General features: G+C 40.2%; 3 protein-coding genes across 3 annotated transcripts; 2 read left to right on the forward strand and 1 right to left on the reverse strand.

Annotated features, from left to right (window-relative positions):
* Window positions 1-184: 184 nt before the first annotated feature.
* On the reverse strand, window positions 185-9,414 carry LOC139137154 (zinc finger protein 347-like). The gene is made up of 3 exons (XM_070705126.1): window positions 9,178-9,414; window positions 8,234-8,356; window positions 185-7,251 (listed from the first exon to the last, which is right to left on the reverse strand). Exons 1-3 carry the CDS (start codon window positions 9,275-9,277, stop codon window positions 5,762-5,764), a joined length of 1,713 nt encoding a protein of 570 aa, XP_070561227.1. The 5' UTR covers window positions 9,278-9,414; the 3' UTR covers window positions 185-5,761.
* A 1,694-nt stretch (window positions 9,415-11,108) lies between these two features.
* Window positions 11,109-12,020, forward strand: LOC139136413 (paired box protein 2 homolog). Its single transcript, XM_070704137.1, has one exon. It carries the CDS (start codon window positions 11,109-11,111, stop codon window positions 12,018-12,020), a length of 912 nt encoding a protein of 303 aa, XP_070560238.1.
* Window positions 12,021-13,280: 1,260 nt separating this feature from the next.
* Window positions 13,281-16,270, forward strand: LOC139137151 (uncharacterized). Its single transcript, XM_070705122.1, has 2 exons — window positions 13,281-14,063; window positions 14,254-16,270. The coding sequence occupies exons 1-2, from the start codon at window positions 13,281-13,283 to the stop codon at window positions 15,148-15,150; spliced, it is 1,680 nt and encodes a 559-aa protein (XP_070561223.1). The 3' UTR covers window positions 15,151-16,270.
* Window positions 16,271-18,899: the final 2,629 nt, after the last annotated feature.

Below are 18,899 nucleotides of genomic sequence, written 5' to 3' on the forward strand. Positions count from 1 at the left end.
AAATCATAGACCCTCCAAAAAACATTTTTTGGAGGGCCTATGTTTAAATGAACAGTAGTAAAGAGCACTTCACAAATGCAGGGTTAAGTGAAACTTAAAAACCAGACATCTAAAAATGCTCTTCAATGGGCATTTCCTATCACAATCCTAATATCATTTGTACGGCAAGATTTTCCTTTGTTTTAAAAAATCTATTTATTCATTCATTTATTTTGAAATCGTACAAGCTCAAGTCCTCTTTACAGCTTCCTCAAAACCTTCAAAAGGAACTTAAAAGAAAACACTGTATAGGTGAACATGACAAGAGCAAACGCACTTCCACACTCTTCACATTGAGTTTGTGTATCCATTAATTAAGACAGCAATTTTAAGGAAATGGTTTGCAACACTAATTACATTCATGGATCTGACATTTGAGTGGGTCAAGAACCACACATTTAGCATTCATGTGCTTTGACATTTGAGTGAATCCACAACGTGCCCCAAGATTGCACTTCTGAGTGAATATTCGACCACATTCTCTGTAACTACCGGTATGTGGTCTGATATTGAGAGCAATTCAACATATGTGTCATAGGACTGTTCTTCTCTATCAATGTTTTACTACACTTTTTTTTTTACATTCATGAGGGCCAATATTTGAATGGGTCAGCATGTCTCTTATGTTTCATTACACTTGTTGCATTCATATGGTACATCTTTGGAGACTGCTCTTTGAGTATGTTTTACCAAGTGCTTCACATTCAAGTGGCCTCATATTTGAGTGGATCAACATAATAGACTGTTTGTACATCTGAATGTTTGGCTAAACTCTCCACATTTGTGTGAGTAAACGTTATACCCTTTTTTATGTTCTTGAGGTCTGATATTTGAGTGGATCAACATATGTCTTTTGACATGGATCTTATTTTTGAATGTTTTACCACATTTATCGCATTTATGAGGTCTGATATTTGAGTGAGTCAACATATGTCTGTTAATACAGCTCTTAGTTTTGAATGATTTACCGCATTTGGTACACACATGAGGTCTGATGTTTGAATGGGTCATCACATGCAGCGTGAGATCTTTCTGGTAGTTGAATGTTTTACCGCACTCTTTGCAACTAGGTCTGACATTTGAGTGCGTCAGAAGATGCCTAATATAATTGCCCTTTCCAATACATGTTTTACCACACTTACCGCATTCATGTGTTTTTTCGATATTTGAGTGGCTCTGTATATGGATGTCCAGATGGCTCTTTTGCTTAAATGTCTTACCACATTCTTTGCATTCATGTGGTCTGATATTTGAGTGAATCAACTTATGTCTCTTAACGTGGCTCTTAGTGGTGAACGTTTTACCACAAATGTCGCATTCATGAGGTCTGATATTTGAGTGAGTCAGCAAGTGTGTCATGAGATTGCACTTGTGAGCGAATGTTTTACCACAGTCTTCGCAACTATAATGTCTGATATTTGAGTGGGTCAACATATGCTTCTCAACATGGTTCTTACGTTTGAATGTTTTACCGCACGTATTGCATTCATATGGTCTGATGTTTGAGTGGGACTGCATGTGCCTCACAAGCTTACTTTTCTTTGGGAATGTTTTACCACACTCTGTGCATACATATAGTCGGACATTATAGGAGTGGGCCAACATATGTCTTTTAACATAGCTCTTAAATTTGAATGTTTTACCACACGTACTGCATTCATGTGGTCTGATATTGGAGTGGGTCAACATATGCCTCATAAGACTATTTTTCTCTTTGAACATTCTACCACACTTTGTGCATGCATGTGGTCGGACATCACAGTGGGTCACCATATGCCTTTGAAGACTGCTCTTTTCAATAAATGTTTTACCACACTCTTTACTACACTCTCCACATTTATGTGCTTCGAAACCAGAACTTATTTTCCAAAGACTCTGTATTTCAGTTACACTTTGCAATTGTCTACCACCAGCTTTGCATTCTTGATGTCCAAAATCAGAGTTGCTAAACATAGGCCGCTTATCTTCCTTGTTATCTGGAAAATTTTTACCACAAACTCTGCAGATTTGTCCATCATCCCTTTCACACTCAGGGCTCTTATCCATGCATTTTTTTACACTCTGTATGGTAATGTTAACATTGTAACAGTGACACTCTTTGTGCACTCTAGATTGGTTGTCATGGTGATCAAACTCATGTTGCAGATTTGGGTCTTCATTAACATTCTGTTTGCAGGAACTGCCACACTCCAATGTAATCAGACCATTGAAACTTTTGCTATACATAGCAGACATACGCATTTTAATCGAGGCAACAAGGTTCGGTGTTGCAGTTGATTTATTGCGGTCTAGATGTTCTGTGTTGTGCATTTTAATTCCATGTTGCGGTCGATTTGCATCGCGGTCCAGTCCTCGTGGTCCGGTATTCCCCGTTGTTCTTAAATTTAATCGCTGTCCCAACGACGCGTTCCGTGTTGCTGTCGTTTTGTATCAGGGAGGACTCTACCTCCATGATTTGTATCGCGATCTCTACGTTCCGTGTTGTTGTTTGTTTTAATGGTAGTCTCAACGTTCAGTGTTGCTGTTCATGCAGCTGATTTGCATCGCGGTCTCACCCTTCCGTGTTGTAGTTCATTTTAATCACGGTCCCATTTAAGCTTACGTTTTAAGTTACTGTCGATTTGCATTGCGGTCCCGACGTTCCGTGTTGTAGACTAGTGCATTTTATAAGTGGCAGTCACAACGTTCAGTGTTGGTGTTCATGCAGTTGATTTGCATTACGGTCCCAACCTTCTGTGTAGCGAGTAGCGAGGCAGGCTCAGCCGAGGGACCGTGGCCGATCGTACGAACCAGAAGAGACAAGCACATTATGGTTCAAACACTCAACACTGAAAAAGTTTACAGTTGAGCCGTTCATGTTCTTGCCGCTGTCATAGCCACCAAAAGAACGTCGTCTTCCCATAGTGAAGGAGGACACTGTCCTGATCATGTAAGCGGAAACCCTAGAAGTTACCCCCCGTGGGGAGCTTACGGAGGTGTGAAATACTTTTCTTCCCGTTATGAGATACGGAGTCCGGCAAACTTGGGAAAGCCGAAAAAAGTCGACTGGAGAGGCTCGGGGGACACGCCCACATTGCATTTTTCTTTTGCCATATTTCATAATCACGCGCGCTGAACGAAAAAAGAAATGAATGTAACTGTTTTATAGACCATCAACTGTATTTCTGTGATTTTGCAACATGGGCATTTCACCAGACCTTTAACTCTCACAATGCTTGCATTTGTATGAATTGAGACCTATTAATGGTGAGATAATACATCATAAGTTGGCCAAAAGGTAACCCTTGATGAAATATCGGGATGACTCACAAAGAGAGAAATATATTATTTAAACTGGCCTGAGACCTGTATTACCGGTATATGCGCAAAATGATCTTAAAGTAATGAAATAGTATAATATCATACATGAAATAAAATTTTTAATAGTCCCTTGTCGTGAATGAAGTATAAGCATCAACTTGACTTGGTTGACTCTCCACCACAGACTTGGAAAGGCTCTCTGGAATTGCAGGTAATGTAGTGGTTGCAGTTATACTAGACTTTCTCACAGCCCAATCATTTGCTACATAGCTCTGATTTTCTACTACACAATGAAGCCCCCTCCATATGGCTAGCATGTGGCTTCGCTTGCTTGCTGAGCCAATTAATGTACACTTGGCAAATTTTTAGGGTACTGGCATTGTCAGAGTTGTTGAGGGGCTTTGAGAGAGAGTACCTTCACCCTTATCGACATGCAGAGATCAAAAATGTCTGGTAAACTCCTTTCTGGTTCATTTGACAGATATATTTTCCTACATTAACTTCGCAAACTGGCAACTGTATTATGCAGGTTACATTTACAGGTAATAGTTCAGCAGTAAACATACTGATGGCACACTGGTCCAGTGACATAATTGGCGACAGAAACACAAGTTTAAGTCTTGGCAGTAGTGATGGCGCACACACAGCAAAAACACACATCTGCCTTAGCCTTTTACCCATAGTCCCTTGCTGTAAAAAGTCCTCATACGTAAGACTGTATGACATCATACTTTGAAACTTGATGCTTGTAGGTGTCATGTCAAAAGTACAGGTGCTGGTCTTACTATTCATAAAAAGTTCATTCATCTGACATTAACAAGGTAAACACACGGTGCGATACATTCAATATTATACACTACTGACCAGCCATGAGAGCAACAGCATATGTCTGTACTCTGAGGGACTGCGAGTCACCCCAAAAAACAGTCTGTTTTGGGGGGGTGACTCACAGGCCCGAGGGGTTAAAGACGTATGCTGTTGCCCTCATGGCCAGTCAATATGTGTTTTATAACACACCTCATCCGCAGTCATGCATAAGAATGTACCATACACAAAACTTGTCGCATGTACTTATGTTTGAGTGGTTCAGCAAGAAAAAGTGTTTCCCGACAGGATCGCAATACTTCTGCAAAACATTCAATGCACCTTTAATTGTCATTTTCATCCATTTCGAGTCCTTGTTTGAAACTAGAGCATTCAGTGCTTCTTCAGAAAGTGGGATAAACCTAGAAATTTCTCGACTATCCTTTTGATCACCCAAACTGCAGACAAAGTCTTTGTGTACATTCAGGTTCACGCATGCGCCAATGTCGTTTTTGACGTCAGCGGGCATCATTTTTCGGAACTGATGCCTGGCAGGCAACAGTTCCAACAAATGATGCCTGATGACATCGTTTACATGGATCAGCACAAAGAGAACGCATCGAACGTGACTATCAATTGGCAAATTAGAACACAGACTGCGGATGAGGTGTGTTATAATTTAAATTGATACCAAGAAATTCAATTAACAAATTTAACCCAACATCTACTGACACTGTTATGGTTAAGAGCTCATATTTGTGTACGTTTTACCACAACTACTGTATTCACATGGTTTGATGAGTGGGTCAACATATGTGTCTTTAGACTATTTTCTGTGTATGTTTTATTACACCCTTTGCATTCATAAGGTCAGATTTTTCAGTGGGTCAACAAATGTGCTTTGAGATTGCCCTTTTGAGTAAATATTTTACCACACTCTTTGCATTCATGTGGTCTGACATTTGAGTGAGTCAACATATGTTTCACAAGAATGTCTTTTAGTTTGAATGCTTTACCACACTTGTTGCATTCATGAGGTCTGATATCTGAGTGGGTCAACATGTGTCTATTAACATGGCTCTTATTTTTGGATATTTTACCACACTCTTCACAACTGTGTGGTCTGATATTTGAGCGAGTAAAAACATGTGCCACGAGATTGCACTTCATAGCAAATGTTCTCTCCCACTCTTTGCACATGTATGGTCTGATATTTGAGTGCGATGGCATATGTGAGATTAGACTGCCCGACCATTTGAATGTTTTACCACATTCTTTGCATTCATAAGGTTTGATATTTGAGTGAATCAACATGTGTCTCTTTAGAACACTCTTATATGTGAATGTTTTGCAACACTCATTGCATTCATGAGGTCTGATATTTGATTGGGTCAACATATGCCTCATAACAGTGTTCTTTTGTGTCATGATTTTACCACACTCATTTCATTCAATTGGTTCGATATTTGAGTGACTTAACATATGTCTATTAACATGACTTCTCATTTTGAATGTTTTGCCACACTCTTTGCATTCATGAGGTCTGATATTTGAGTGAGTCAACATGTGTGCCCTGAGATCACCCATTTGAACGAATGTTTTGCCATAGTCTTTGCATTCATGTGATATTTGAGTGAATCAACATATGTTTCTTAACATAGCCCTTATATTTGAATGTTTTACCACATATATTGCAGTCATGTGGTCTGATATTTGAGTGGGTCAACATGTGTAACGTGAGATTGCCAATTCGAGCGAATGTTTTACCACATTCTTTGCATTCATGCGGTCTGATATTTGAGTGAATCAACATATGTTTCTTTACATAGCCCTTATATTTGAATGTTTTACCACATATATTGCATTCATGTGGTCTGATATTTGAGTGGGTCAACATGTGAAACGTGAGATTGCCAATTTGAGCGAATGTTTTACCACATTCTTTGCATTCATGCGGTCTGATATTTGAGTGAATCAACATATGTCTATTAACATGAGCCTCATGTTTGAATGTTTTACCACATACATTGCATTCATGTGGTCTGATATTTGAATGGGATAGTATATGCATCATGAGACTATACTTCTCCGGAAATGTTTTACCACACTCTTTGCATTCATGTGGTCTCATATTTGAGTGGGTCAACATATGGATCTTAAGATTTTTCTTCACTTCAAATGTTTTACCACACTTTTTGCATTTATGAGGTCTGATTTTCAAGTGGGTCAATACATGTCTATTAAGATGGCTTTTTTCTCTGAATGTTTTACCACACTTGCTGCATTCATGGGGTTTGATGTTTGAGTGAATCAACAAATGTGCCCTCAGACTACCATTACGAGTGAATGATTTACCACACTCTTTGCAACGATATGGTCTGATATTTGAGTGGGTCAACATATGGTTCTGAACATGGCCTTTTTGTCTGAATGTTTTACCACACTTGCTGCATTCATGGGGTTTGATGTTTATGTGAATCAACAAATGTGCCCTGAGATGACCACTGCAAGTGAATGATTTACCACACTCTTTGCAACGATGTGGTCTGATATTTGAGTGGGTCAACATATGTGTGTTAACATGGCTCTTATATCTGAATGTTTTACCACATATATTGCATTCATACGGTCTGATATTTGAGTGGGTCAACATGTGTGATTTAAGACTGCTTGTACATTTGAAGTTTCTGCCACACTCATTACATTTGTGAGGTTGGTGACCTGAACTCATTATTCCATGATTCTTATTTTCACTCATCCTCTTAAAGTTTCTGCCATCAGCTTTCTGTTCCTGTTGTACAACATCAGAGGAGCTAAACATCTGCTTCCTATCTTTCCTCTCCTTTGGAAAACTTTTACCACAAACTGTGCAGATTTGTCCATCATCCCTTTCACACTCAGGGCTCTTATCCATGCATGTTTGTACACTCTGTATGGTACTGTTAACATTGTAACAGTGACATTCTTTGTGTACTCTAGATTGGTTGTCATGGTGATCAAACTCATGTTGTAGATTTGGGTCTTCTTTCACATTCTGTTTGCAGGAACTGCCACACTCCAATGTCATTAGACCATGTTGCACCAGATTCTGCACAACTACTGATGCACCTATCAGAATAGAGATGGGAAGAAGAGAGTTCATGACATTATATCAGTATGACCAATTATGCCAAGACATTGTTCTGATTGGTTGAGACTGAGATGTCACAATAGCTGTGGTAAAAGAACAAATGTGAGCATGCCATAATAGTGCCCTCAACATGCAAAGATAGAGAATGTCAATAGCAAGGGAATCTACACCATTATGGAAGGCTGCATTAACTTGCATGGTACCTGAAACCCGAGTCCTTGCCTGACCAACTCGGGTGACAAACAGAAGACTTTTAATCCCCAAGGTGTGAATGTTCCATTGTTATGTTTATCTAATCCAGCTGGTGCCATTGTAGTGCCATTGTAGGAAAGGCAGGTCTGTGAAATTGATCCTCTAGGGAAGTAGGGTATTCCTAAGTTAATGGAGCTTTCCCGTAATGACAAAAGACAGAATTTGGTTTGGGGCTGTGGTTTATTGCAATATGCCATCACAAAATATTTGAACTTGAGAAAACCTACAGATCAACTGATTTCACCTAACATTTGACAATGCTTGACATTTTTCTCATGTTTTACCAAGGAACTTGACATTATTGAAGAATATTAAGGAAAAATTCTGAAGTCATTCTCAAGATCAGTGACAAGGATACACTCATATTCACCCATATAAACAACCTTAAATTTCACCAGAGATTTTAAAATGGAATTTTGGGCAGACCTGGAATTTGAAATAGTGCAAATGAAATTTTACACTATTCAAGGACAATGCCACGTGTTGAGAGCTAATTTCTGTTGCAAAAGTTGGGCAATTTCTAATTTTGCAAGAAATGGCCCACCATGAAATAAGTGTTTGTGATACAAGTTGAGTAACAAATAACGGCAAAGTTTGCTATCCTCTCACACTTGCTTGACAGACACATCAGTGCAGAGCTTCTGGTCAAATATTTTCAGCTCTGCCAAAAGCTCAACCTTGCTCTCATAGGTACAAAGGTAACTTTACCTTTCTTTGATAATGAATCATCTTGATATTGCTGGCCCAGTTTTTTCAATTGAATTTCAAATGATTTCACCAGCTCATGCATCTGGCCACACTTTCTTGCACTTTGACAAATTGCAGAACACTCTGAAAAAAATATACAGGATGTTAGGTGCGCACAGCGCAAGCATATCATGCACGATCCCGGGGGCACAATTAACCCACCATCATAATTTACAACACAGGCCATTCGACTCAATGCAAACAAACCGTCACTGATATAACCAGTAAGAATAAAAAAGTGACATGACGGTGGTTTGCTTGCATTGAGTCGAATGCCTGTGATTTACTAGACTGTGTAAACATACATGTACACAATCCAAGCAGTGCAACCTAATTTTAATCACCCTCGGAATGAAAAATAGCATCAATGATACTACTCTCATATGCGCAGTTTCTCATTAACGGTATTTGTCAGATTCGGTTACCAGCATATTACCCTAGCTGCAAAATTGTAGCTCTACGGTGAGGCGGTCGGTGAGTTTTGGTTTTTGCGACCTCGCTCACCAGTAGAGCTACAATGCCGAAGGCCCTGTAGCATACAAAATAAGCGCGTCACACATGGCGCGGCATTTTCATGTAAAATCCCACATATTTACTGCATTTGGTCGTACCGATTTATCACTACTGAAGACTAAACACTATACTACACTAACCTTGTCGTTTATGGGGTTTGGTATTAGCACAGACACGTCGATCGCGTTCAATAAACATTGAGCGTGTTTCTGGGAGCCGCCATTACCGGAAGTTGGTAGCGTGCTTATAGCGTGCTTATTTTGTATGCTTCAGGGCCTTCGGCATTGTAGCTCTACTGGTGAGCGAGGTCGCAAAAACCAAAACTCACCGACCGCCTCACCGTAGCGCTACAATTTTGCAGCTACATATTACCCCAGTCACATCACAAATACCTGCAAAGCTGAATGGCCCAATACACATGTACTCCCTGTACACGAGATTCCCATCCTGTAGTAGTACGCCGTCACTGATCATTATTCCCCTCGTTTCCATCAAGTCAAACTTCTGCCATGTAAACCCTTTAAAGGTTCGTTAAAACAATGTCGAAGATGTATGACCGCTTAAAATCACAGAATATGGCTGCTTTTCACGTGCATGCCATGCCGTGTACAAGCGAGAACTGCATGGCCTCTAGACTTGGTTCAAGTCTGTGATTTGTGAATGTTTGAGTGGAGTGAAAGCAATGATTTGTATTTTGCTCTCATGTGAAACGCGCGCGTGAGTGGACGCGATGAGTAGGGTGAACGCGATGAGTGGAGTGAACGCTATACAGCGGAGTTTCACCCGGAATCACAGACTTGGCTTTCTTGCAGGGTTTGCGTTGCTATAAATTATTCATGAGATGACGTTTTCTTTACTCATATTTTATTCATAAGATGACATCACTAAATTTTACACATTGGGAGGAGTTACCAATTGACCCAAACGAGACGTGCATAAAACTCACACGGCGTTGTTGACAAAATGTCGAGTGCGGGTACGACTCTGTTCTATCACCGAAAAGTAGAAAACGCGTGGAAAATATCTGTGTTGTTTGTTGGCCCATGTTACAAAATGCGAAAATCGTGGCCGGTTATTCAAGGATGGAAAAAGACACCGTCCTTACAGTTGTAGCCTGTTCTCTTACGTGCCCAAAGCGATGGAAATCAAAACAATTGTGAGCGACTTCGTATGTCAGTGATTTTCCGCTGCCGGTTGGTGCGCAGACGAACACATCTTTTCCTTCAATGTAACTCTCACAAGCTTTCTTTGGTAATCTCGCATGATTAGCGGTGGTCGACCGATCAGTTGTAAAACGCGGTTGATGTACGAACTTGATGCCATTATTCGCCCAGATATAAAACGTACTCGATGTCTAGCTTTGCACGGAGATGACAACACACTTTTTACAGTGATGCTCAACGGAAAGTAGACGATGAGATTAAATGATACCTTACTCAATTACTAATTTACATCAGACACTTTATTTCTAAATCTACACTAGTACCTCACAATATTGCTTGCGAGCGGCAAGTTCTCAAAGACAAGAATAACAAATACCAGACCTAAATGATTCCTTAACATAACAGTCGCTTGCCTGCTTCTCTGCCGACATGAGTGCCTTATCTCTTTCCACTGGTTTATTGCCGTAATCTTATACCACGATACTAATTACACAGCGACAGAAAGACAACTGTAGTTCTTGCTGAAATGAACGTCATCGCCGGGGTAGACCGGCCGACGCGGACGCGATGTTGAGTACTGAGCAGTCGTCACGAGTTCAAACAAATTGATTTTTTTTCAACATGACTACTATACTGTAACAGTGGACACACTTTGTAACAAGTTCACGACATCAAATATAGACACTTTGTTGCAAAATCACAAAACATGTACGCGCTGCTATGTGTCTGACGAAAAGATCTAAAAATATGCTGATCCGATTGGGTCAAAGATCAGAGAGCGCCTAGCATTCAAGTCAAGGGTTCAGAAGCTGTTTCACTCAAAATGATCAAAACCAATTTTGCAACATACGTAGCTAGAAAATAAACTTTTTGAAAGGCTAGCCAGGCATGCACGCAAGTTGTTTTTAATAGAAATGATGATACCGCGCCCAACCCCCCCCCCCCCAAAAAAAAACCTTGGCAGACACGTGTCTACGTGAAATCAAATACTCAGGCTCGTCATTTTCTCTCGAGTTCGCACAAGAATTCACCTAAACACTCCAGTCTAGTAAAGTCACGGACATTTTCCAAATGGAATACCGAAGAGTATCCGTTGAGGTGCGAGAAAGAGTTGTTAAACTTTATTTGAGTGGCATTTCTTTTGGCCAAATTGGTCAACAATGTGGCGTTACAAAGCGACAACATACAAAATTGTCAGGAGATTTAACGAGACTGGAGATGTCTTGCCCGCCAAGGTCAACCAGACACCGGTAAACACAAAATTGACACCAAACGTGTTGGAGTACATCAGTTACTACAAAACTGTAAAGCCCAGTATGTATGCTCGTGAAATACAGCAAAAACTACTAGAAGATGGTGTCTGCAACGTTCAAAGTCTGCCAAGTCGTCAAACTGTGGACCGAGCAATCCGGGAAAAACTGTTCATGTCGCGGAAGAAAATATCCAGGTTACCGTACGAGGCATGTACCGAAGAAAACCAGCAAAAGCAATTGGATTTCGTCGAAGAAATGTCTAATTTTCGACCGGAGCAATTACACTGGTTCGACGAAGCGTCAGTCGTGCGTACTGAAGGAAATCGTCGGTACGGCCATTCTATTGTCGGCACACCGGCCGTCGAAATACAGCGGTATGCTAGCAACGCGACATACACTATCAATTTGTTAGTGAGCGTGTTCGGGGTAGACCATGCTGATATCATCGAGGGACCGTCGAATGGCTACGAAATGATGAACTTTTTTGAAGAGGCAGTCGTGCAGACACACGAAACAGGACTGCCATGTCTATCACCAGGTGATTGTGTGATCATGGACAATTGTCCGTTTCATCACGCGCGGCACGTTGAACCACATCTAATTGAACTATTACGACAACGTGGTGTGCGTTTAATTTATCAACCGCCATACAACCCACAATACAATGTCTGCGAATATTGTTTTCGACATATGAAGTCAACTCTGCGGGAGAATGAGCAGCTGACATACAACTATACCGAACTTGCAATCGCAAACTCTATAACAAGACTTACCCCGCGTATTTGCCAAAATTTAGCCATCGAGGCTGGATATGTATAGATAACTTTAGGCCTAAGTTTTACGGCGACGTTGTTTATAAAGCATGTTTTTTTTTTCTATTCATATTTTATACCAATCATACAGAGGATTATTACGATTGTAGTTTTATTTTTTGCCCTATCTAAATGAAAACTTTGGATAAACATTGTACATTGACCCGTATTGACTTTTTCCTGCTAATTATATATCTCAGTTGTTACGATCACGATGTGCGTATTTTGCAGAATATCTCTCTCTCTCTCTCTCTCTCTCTCTCTCTCTCTCTCTCTCTCTCTCTCTCTCTCTCTCTCTCTCATGTACGATGTACAATCTTACACACGGTAAATAAAAACTATTTAAAGGGCGTATTTCGTATTACGATAATCTCTTTTTGGATAATTTGTTGGCCCTGAAAAGGGCCGTTTGTTTTGGTTTGAGTTGTTACGTGTACCTCAGGTTACACTGAGGAAGCAGGCACATGCCTTGCTGCAGGTTATCGTGTACTTGATATCTGCGCTCAATGTTTGAATGGATGATGTATCGGCAGTCGATTATGACACCACCTCCGATATTCCACATCATTGGCCATGGGTAAGTACTTGGTCGAGGAATACCAGTTACCTCAGCGTAGATTGTGACTTCTGGAAATAACGCAATATTTGCTAGAAAAGCTCCAGCCAGTTGACGAGGTACGTGTCCAACAAGTGTATTATCGTCATAAACACCAATGGCATTATCGCTGTGTACATTGAATGTATCATGCCAACATTGATAAACTCTTCCAATTTGAACATCAGTTCGATAATAGTGATGACCTTTTATAACAGCGTTTTCAATGATGAATAATGCCATGATGGGTACCGGGTGAAGTGTCTAATTGCCAGTATCAAAGTTGACAGTGTAAGCGGACTAGGTTGACTTTGTATATTTATCGGGTACTTGATTACGCAACCATGTGACTAATTTGTACTGCCTAAGCTGCACTGTATATAAGCTAGTTAGGGAGTACTGACAATACCCAGTTCGAACAAATTTGTTGCTTTCACTTTCGTATATACTTCACTTTTGGAAGATGCATTCACGAATATATTTGAGATCGCCCTCCTAAATAAAACATACTATTCACTCTTACAAGGTTTAGGTGCCATCGACAATCGCGTCGATGGTGTTTATTTTTGGTAACCTAAAGGCCTCTTAGTAAAGATTTTTATCATCAAAAAGTTGTACAAAATTGACAAAACACGTGTTACTGCTAATGTCACAGACCGTCACCGCGCCGCTATGGCAGAGCTAGATTCCCCGCGAGAAATACTCTTTAAAATACATTTTATGTATTATGACATTCCACGAGTGACACCCATATTCATATCAGAGTCGAGGTTTCATTCTATGGAATACTGTGATTTCGTAAAACAACTTGGTAATGACATCAGCTACATCGGTAGAATGAGCGCTATTCGGCTGCAAGTTCTCGATGAGGAAAACCAACGCCTCGATTTGCCATCCAGTCCCTCCTCACGTTTCAGGCAGTTGGTAATCGATAATTTACGTTCTGCAGGAGGCACTCTCAAGGTACAGCTATTTGTTGTCGATGGAAATTCCCCGTCCATTTTGAAATCTGTGGCAACAACTAAAGTTTTGGCGGATGACGAAGCTGGTATCAACGCAAAACGTCGCCGACTTGAGTCAGAGTACCCACGCGGAGAGGAAAAGTTGACTTCTGCTGATGCTACTGTACTGAAACGTGTGTCCGTACCAACAAGCCAGGGACCCACATTACGAGATCGAGAAGTTAATCTGGAAGAAAAACTGGATGTGCAGTCTCAAATTAAAATAACCCTTGAGCGAGAACTGACCGATTTAAAGTCACCACCACCACCTCTACCGGTTCTACCTCTACCCGGACAGAACGTTATTGAGGCAACCTGCGCACGATGTCACCACAAAGGGCATAAAGAGTCGGGTAATCGTAAGAAAGCTGAATGTTGTTATGAGCGTTGCCCCGGATATATGTACTGTGGTAGAATGGACAAACATAGGGAACATGCAGACCTGATCCGTGAGGTATGGTGATCGTTTATTTTCCATGTACATTTCTGTTGTAAAAGTTTGAATGTTTTATTGCGAAGTTGGATACGGTTATCGTTATCGGTTTGGCGGAGTCTAATTCACCTAAAAACAAAAGAAAATAGTATCGTTCGTTTATGTACAGTTTCCTTTGCAAATAAGTGTTCATATTTTTTAATCTTTGCAGAAAGAAAAGGCAGTAAAAAAAGTACGCGATGAATTAAAACAGCTCGAAGCAGAACGTCGAAACCTTACTGCCTTCATCGAGAAAAACAGCACACAGTTTACGCGTGTAGTGAAGCCGCGCCTGGAGAAAGTTTACCAGGATAAGTACAAGGGCACAGCTGGTCGAAGTAGACTCATGCGTGATGTACGGCTTCTCAAAATTGCACTGAACGGAAAACTTCCCCCAGTTACGATGGAAGACGATGTCGAATTCCCTCGTCTACTGAAACTCGGTAAACAGAAAACAAACTACTCTGAACAGGATGATGAATCTACTGATTCAGACACAAAGTGTGTCAAACAAGTAGCGGAAAGTTCTCCAGTGAAAAATGTGAGTGATGGCATTGATTTACGACATGCAACCGGCAATCGAAGTGGAGACAAAATAGAACAACAAAATACTCCATGTTTTCCTCCAGCTTTTCATGCGTATGATCATTTTATGAGGCCACAAGTATCACCCATGCCGTGGATGTCACCGTACGGAGTATTTCCAATGTATCAGCCTCCATCCAATTTTCAACATTTTCCCGGTACGCAGTCTGGTTATCCAACCTACGGTTTACAAAGACCCACTGCCGTCACCCATACCGTATTCACGCCAACGGTTGCCGATGTAACAAAACCCATTCCTGCCACTCGTACCCCTAGTAGTAGTACACCAAGTGCTGAGTTTTATGTACCGCGTATACCGGCAGTTCACCCCGAAATTCAACCTGACATAAACCAGAACGATGAGAATGCGGGTGAGATCAAATTTGGATCTTTGTCTACCGAGACTACTGCTATTCAGTCTGGATCTGCGGACAGTCATCTCACTCTTTTAGACTTGGCTAACATTGCAACAAATCAAAATTAGTCAAAGTGTTCCGTGGAGTTGCTACGTTTCCGGACGAATCCCAAGCCTTCGTTACTGCATACCATGTTATTTATATGAATGTTGTTTTTGCAAAGTTTAGTAGTTGTCGTAGTTATTTATTTGTTATAAAGATTTTTACTTGTAAAATAATTTTTATACATTTTCCTGTAGGTTTATGCTGTTTGTTGCATATGTAGTTCTCCCAAACTTTTGTTGACACTGCGATTTTATTACAGGTATTTTTTGTTGTTGCCACATTATTTTATTTTCTAAAGCTTTACATTACCCCGTGTTCCATTTTGGTGTACGTTATTACGCTGCAAAGATGACGGTCATTTTTTTAAATTCAGTAGTATAGACCAGTGTTACATTTTTTTTCACCGACGAAACCAGTATGTTAGTTTACCGGGCATCAACAAACTGCATTGTTTAGGAAAAAATACAAAGAACGCAGTTTCGCTATGTAATACAATTTTATTGAAATACATTGACTAGTAATAAAAGCTGCACAGAGTAACGCATGATGGACAGTTTGCATTAACTTTGTCACTATCGGATCGGCGAGCAGGCTAGCTACGGCAGCTATTAGCGTTCTCAACTTTGACCCAATCGGATCAGCATATTTATAGATCTTTTCGTCAGACACATTAGCAGCGCGTACATGTTTTGTGATTTTGCAACAAAGTGTTTAGATTGATACTTTTAATAGTTTGACGTTCAGAGGTCGTGAACTTGTTACAAAGTGTGTCCACTGTTACAGTATAGTAGTCATGTTGAAAAAAAATCAATTTGTTTGAACTCGTGACGACTGCTCAGTACTCAACATCGCGTCCGCGTCGGCCGGTCTACCCCGGCGATGACGTTCATTTCAGCAAGAACTACAGTTGTCTTTTTGTCGCTGTGTAATTAGTATCGTGGTATAAGATTACGGCAATAAACCAGTGGAAAGAGATAAGGCACTCATGTCGGCAGAGAAGCAGGCAAGCGACTGTTATGTTAAGGAATCATTTAGGTCTGGTATTTGTTATTCTTGTCTTTGAGAACTTGCCGCTCGCAAGCAATATTGTGAGGTACTAGTGTACTTTTAGAAATAAAGTGTCTGATGTAAATTAGTAATTGAGTAAGGTATCATTTAATCTCATCGTCTACTTTCCGTTGAGCATGCAGAGGTTTATTAGCAAGCGTTCTTCTTATTGGCCAGAATAACGGCGGGGGCTGTCAATCATTTTGTATTTGCTCTACGTCACTGTGTACACAGTCCGTCTCACCGCCTGTACTTTGCAAGAAGTCCAAGTCGGTGAATCCGGCAGAAACTAACTCACTACTGCGCAGACTCAAACGTGACGCATTCAATCGCTGGGAAAACCTGGGCGTGAGCTGCCAAATTCCGGATAGTTTGTACGAAATAGGAGAGACACAAGAGAAACTATTATAAATGATTTTATTTTTTTAAAATTCACCGACTTGAACCAAGTCTACATGGCCTCCACTGCACTGCTGGTTGTACTGTACAACCACATTACGTTGAGGGCGCTCTGTGAAAGCAACAATGACGGAGTGGACCATGCAGTGGGCGGCTGGGGATACATTCTGGAAGTTAATATTTAACCGTTTTCATCAAATTACTGCTTCCTTCGATTTCATTTATTGACTCACCTCTATCTTCTATAAAGGAATTTATCTTTAGTGCAGGGTATGGCAAAGGAATGTTAGAAAATGACATAAAAACGGAAAAAGGCACAAAAATTTCATTCAAGTTGTTAGAAACAATTATATTTTGAATGTGCCCGGTTTGTTTCCTTTTATTTTCCCCACATTTTATTATGGTGAAGTTCCTGGTCTGGTTGAGTTCAGGCTAGACTAACTGTCAGGTATTTACATATTCACCATTTTTCACTGCTCTTCTTCCTTCCTTCTTTTCTTCAGGTGCAGTTCTTTGATAAATAAATATTACCACGGGCACGTTAGATTTGCACGATCGTGATTATATGTGACAATATTTTCGAAATCGAGGTTGTAAACAAAACTGGCTATCACGATCATGTTTTCAGTTGACATGGCTGCCCTAAGTGTTGACGCATTTCTTTAGAGCTGCAGCATACGTAGCGACGCCTACAAGTTCATTGGTAAACGTCTCCATCAATTCGTGTGGGTTTATTGTACCTACCACAGGTGCTTAAATCAACCAGTGATCGCGAAGCCTCCTGTAAACGTACATAAGGCTTCGCGATCACTGGTTGATTTATTAAAGCACCTGTGGTACCTACTGCATGCACTCACTATACTCGGTAGTGCGCCTACTGTAGCTAGCCTGTACTGTGTTCTGAACAAATAAACATATTTTTTTTCCAAATTTCGTTGTAAATTAAAGTATTTTATATCGAGGCGATTAAACCGGCATCTTAGGACTAAATTCACTTAAAATATTGCTTTAAATATCAAATTTTACTCTGTAAAACTTTAAATTACCCTTTGAGCACTGCAATTTTTCCCATCAAAATTATTGTGTGGAATATTTTACCAATTTTGTGAATTTTTCTGTAATTATTTTGACAATTTTAGATCAAATGAACATCGCATTTTATTGGCTTCAGATTTTTATCAAAATTTTAGCAAAATTTTGGAAAAAGTTGACTGGTGTATATTTTGATATACTTTGGCGCTCAAAGGGTTAAAATGTTTCGAGCAATTCTGTCAAACACTGTGTCATGCGATCTTGATCAGACTGGGAACACATTTAGCACATATGCTAAGTGCATAGAATAATATTTCAACCCACACACATAACTCTTCTTCTCTGCCAACCAATCTTACTGCATTCATGTACTTCGATCTTGGTATTTCAGAGAAAAAAGTCCATATCTGTTAATTGCTTTCCCTAATCCCCTTCATTAATTTGTTTTCCCAAACACCAACTGGGGGGGGGGGGGGGGTGCTTATAACGCCCTGACTAAGTAACTTGTTAGTAGTTCATAAGGCAAAAGACAGACACCTGACACAGGTAAGGCTAGCATAGTGAAAAAAATAAACACATGACATTTATTGATAATATTCATAACTTCTAGACGAATATTGCTTGCAGTACCCTGTGGTTTTGCCACACTCTTTGCATTCATAAGGTCTGATTCATCAGTTGGTCAACAAATTTGCCTTGAGATTGCCCTTTTGGATGAATGTTTTACCACAGTCTTCGCAACTATATGGTGTGATATTTGATTGAATCAACATGTGTTTCACAAGACTGTCCTTTAGTTTGAATGCTTTACCACACTTGTTGCATTCATGAGGTCTGATATCTGAGTGGGTCAACATATGTCTCTTAGCGTGGTTCTTATTTTTGAATGGTTTACCACACTCTTAGCAACTGTGGTCTGATATTTGAGTGAGTAAAAACGTGCGCCATTAGATTGCACTTCATAGTGAATGTTCTCCCACTCTTTGCACACGTATGGTCTGATATTTGAGTGCGTTGACATATGTGAGATAAGACTGTCCGACCATTTGAATGTTTTACCACACACATTGCAGCTGTGCGGTCTGATATTTGAGTGGGTCACCATATGCCTCATGACACTGTTCTTTTGTGTCATGTTATTAAAGGGGAAGTTCACCAAGGATGATTTTTACATATGTGTTAGCTTTGTGGTCACCTACCCTGGAAAAGCTATTTTCGCCATTTATAACTCGCAAGATTTTTTACAAAAACTGATAGAAATAGTACAGGAAGTTGCCCATGTAATTTGAATCAT

This window comes from Ptychodera flava, chromosome 7, assembly GCF_041260155.1.
Source record: "Ptychodera flava strain L36383 chromosome 7, AS_Pfla_20210202, whole genome shotgun sequence".
In the NCBI taxonomy this organism is placed as follows: Eukaryota; Metazoa; Hemichordata; class Enteropneusta; family Ptychoderidae; genus Ptychodera; species Ptychodera flava.

Excerpts from the sequence above, each read along its gene's own strand:
- LOC139137154 (XM_070705126.1), bottom strand. The coding sequence starts at position 9,277 with ATGGAAACGAGGGGAATAATGATCAGTGACGGCGTACTACTACAGGAT. Across the intron at positions 8,357-9,177 it reads TGGGCCATTCAGCTTTGCAG|AGTGTTCTGCAATTTGTCAA; the intron begins GTATTTGTGATG and ends TATTTTTTTCAG. Across the intron at positions 7,252-8,233 it reads TGATTCATTATCAAAGAAAG|GTGCATCAGTAGTTGTGCAG; the intron begins GTAAAGTTACCT and ends CTATTCTGATAG.
- LOC139136413 (XM_070704137.1), top strand. The coding sequence starts at position 11,109 with ATGTGGCGTTACAAAGCGACAACATACAAAATTGTCAGGAGATTTAAC.
- LOC139137151 (XM_070705122.1), top strand. The coding sequence starts at position 13,281 with ATGGCAGAGCTAGATTCCCCGCGAGAAATACTCTTTAAAATACATTTT. Across the intron at positions 14,064-14,253 it reads ATGCAGACCTGATCCGTGAG|AAAGAAAAGGCAGTAAAAAA; the intron begins GTATGGTGATCG and ends TAATCTTTGCAG.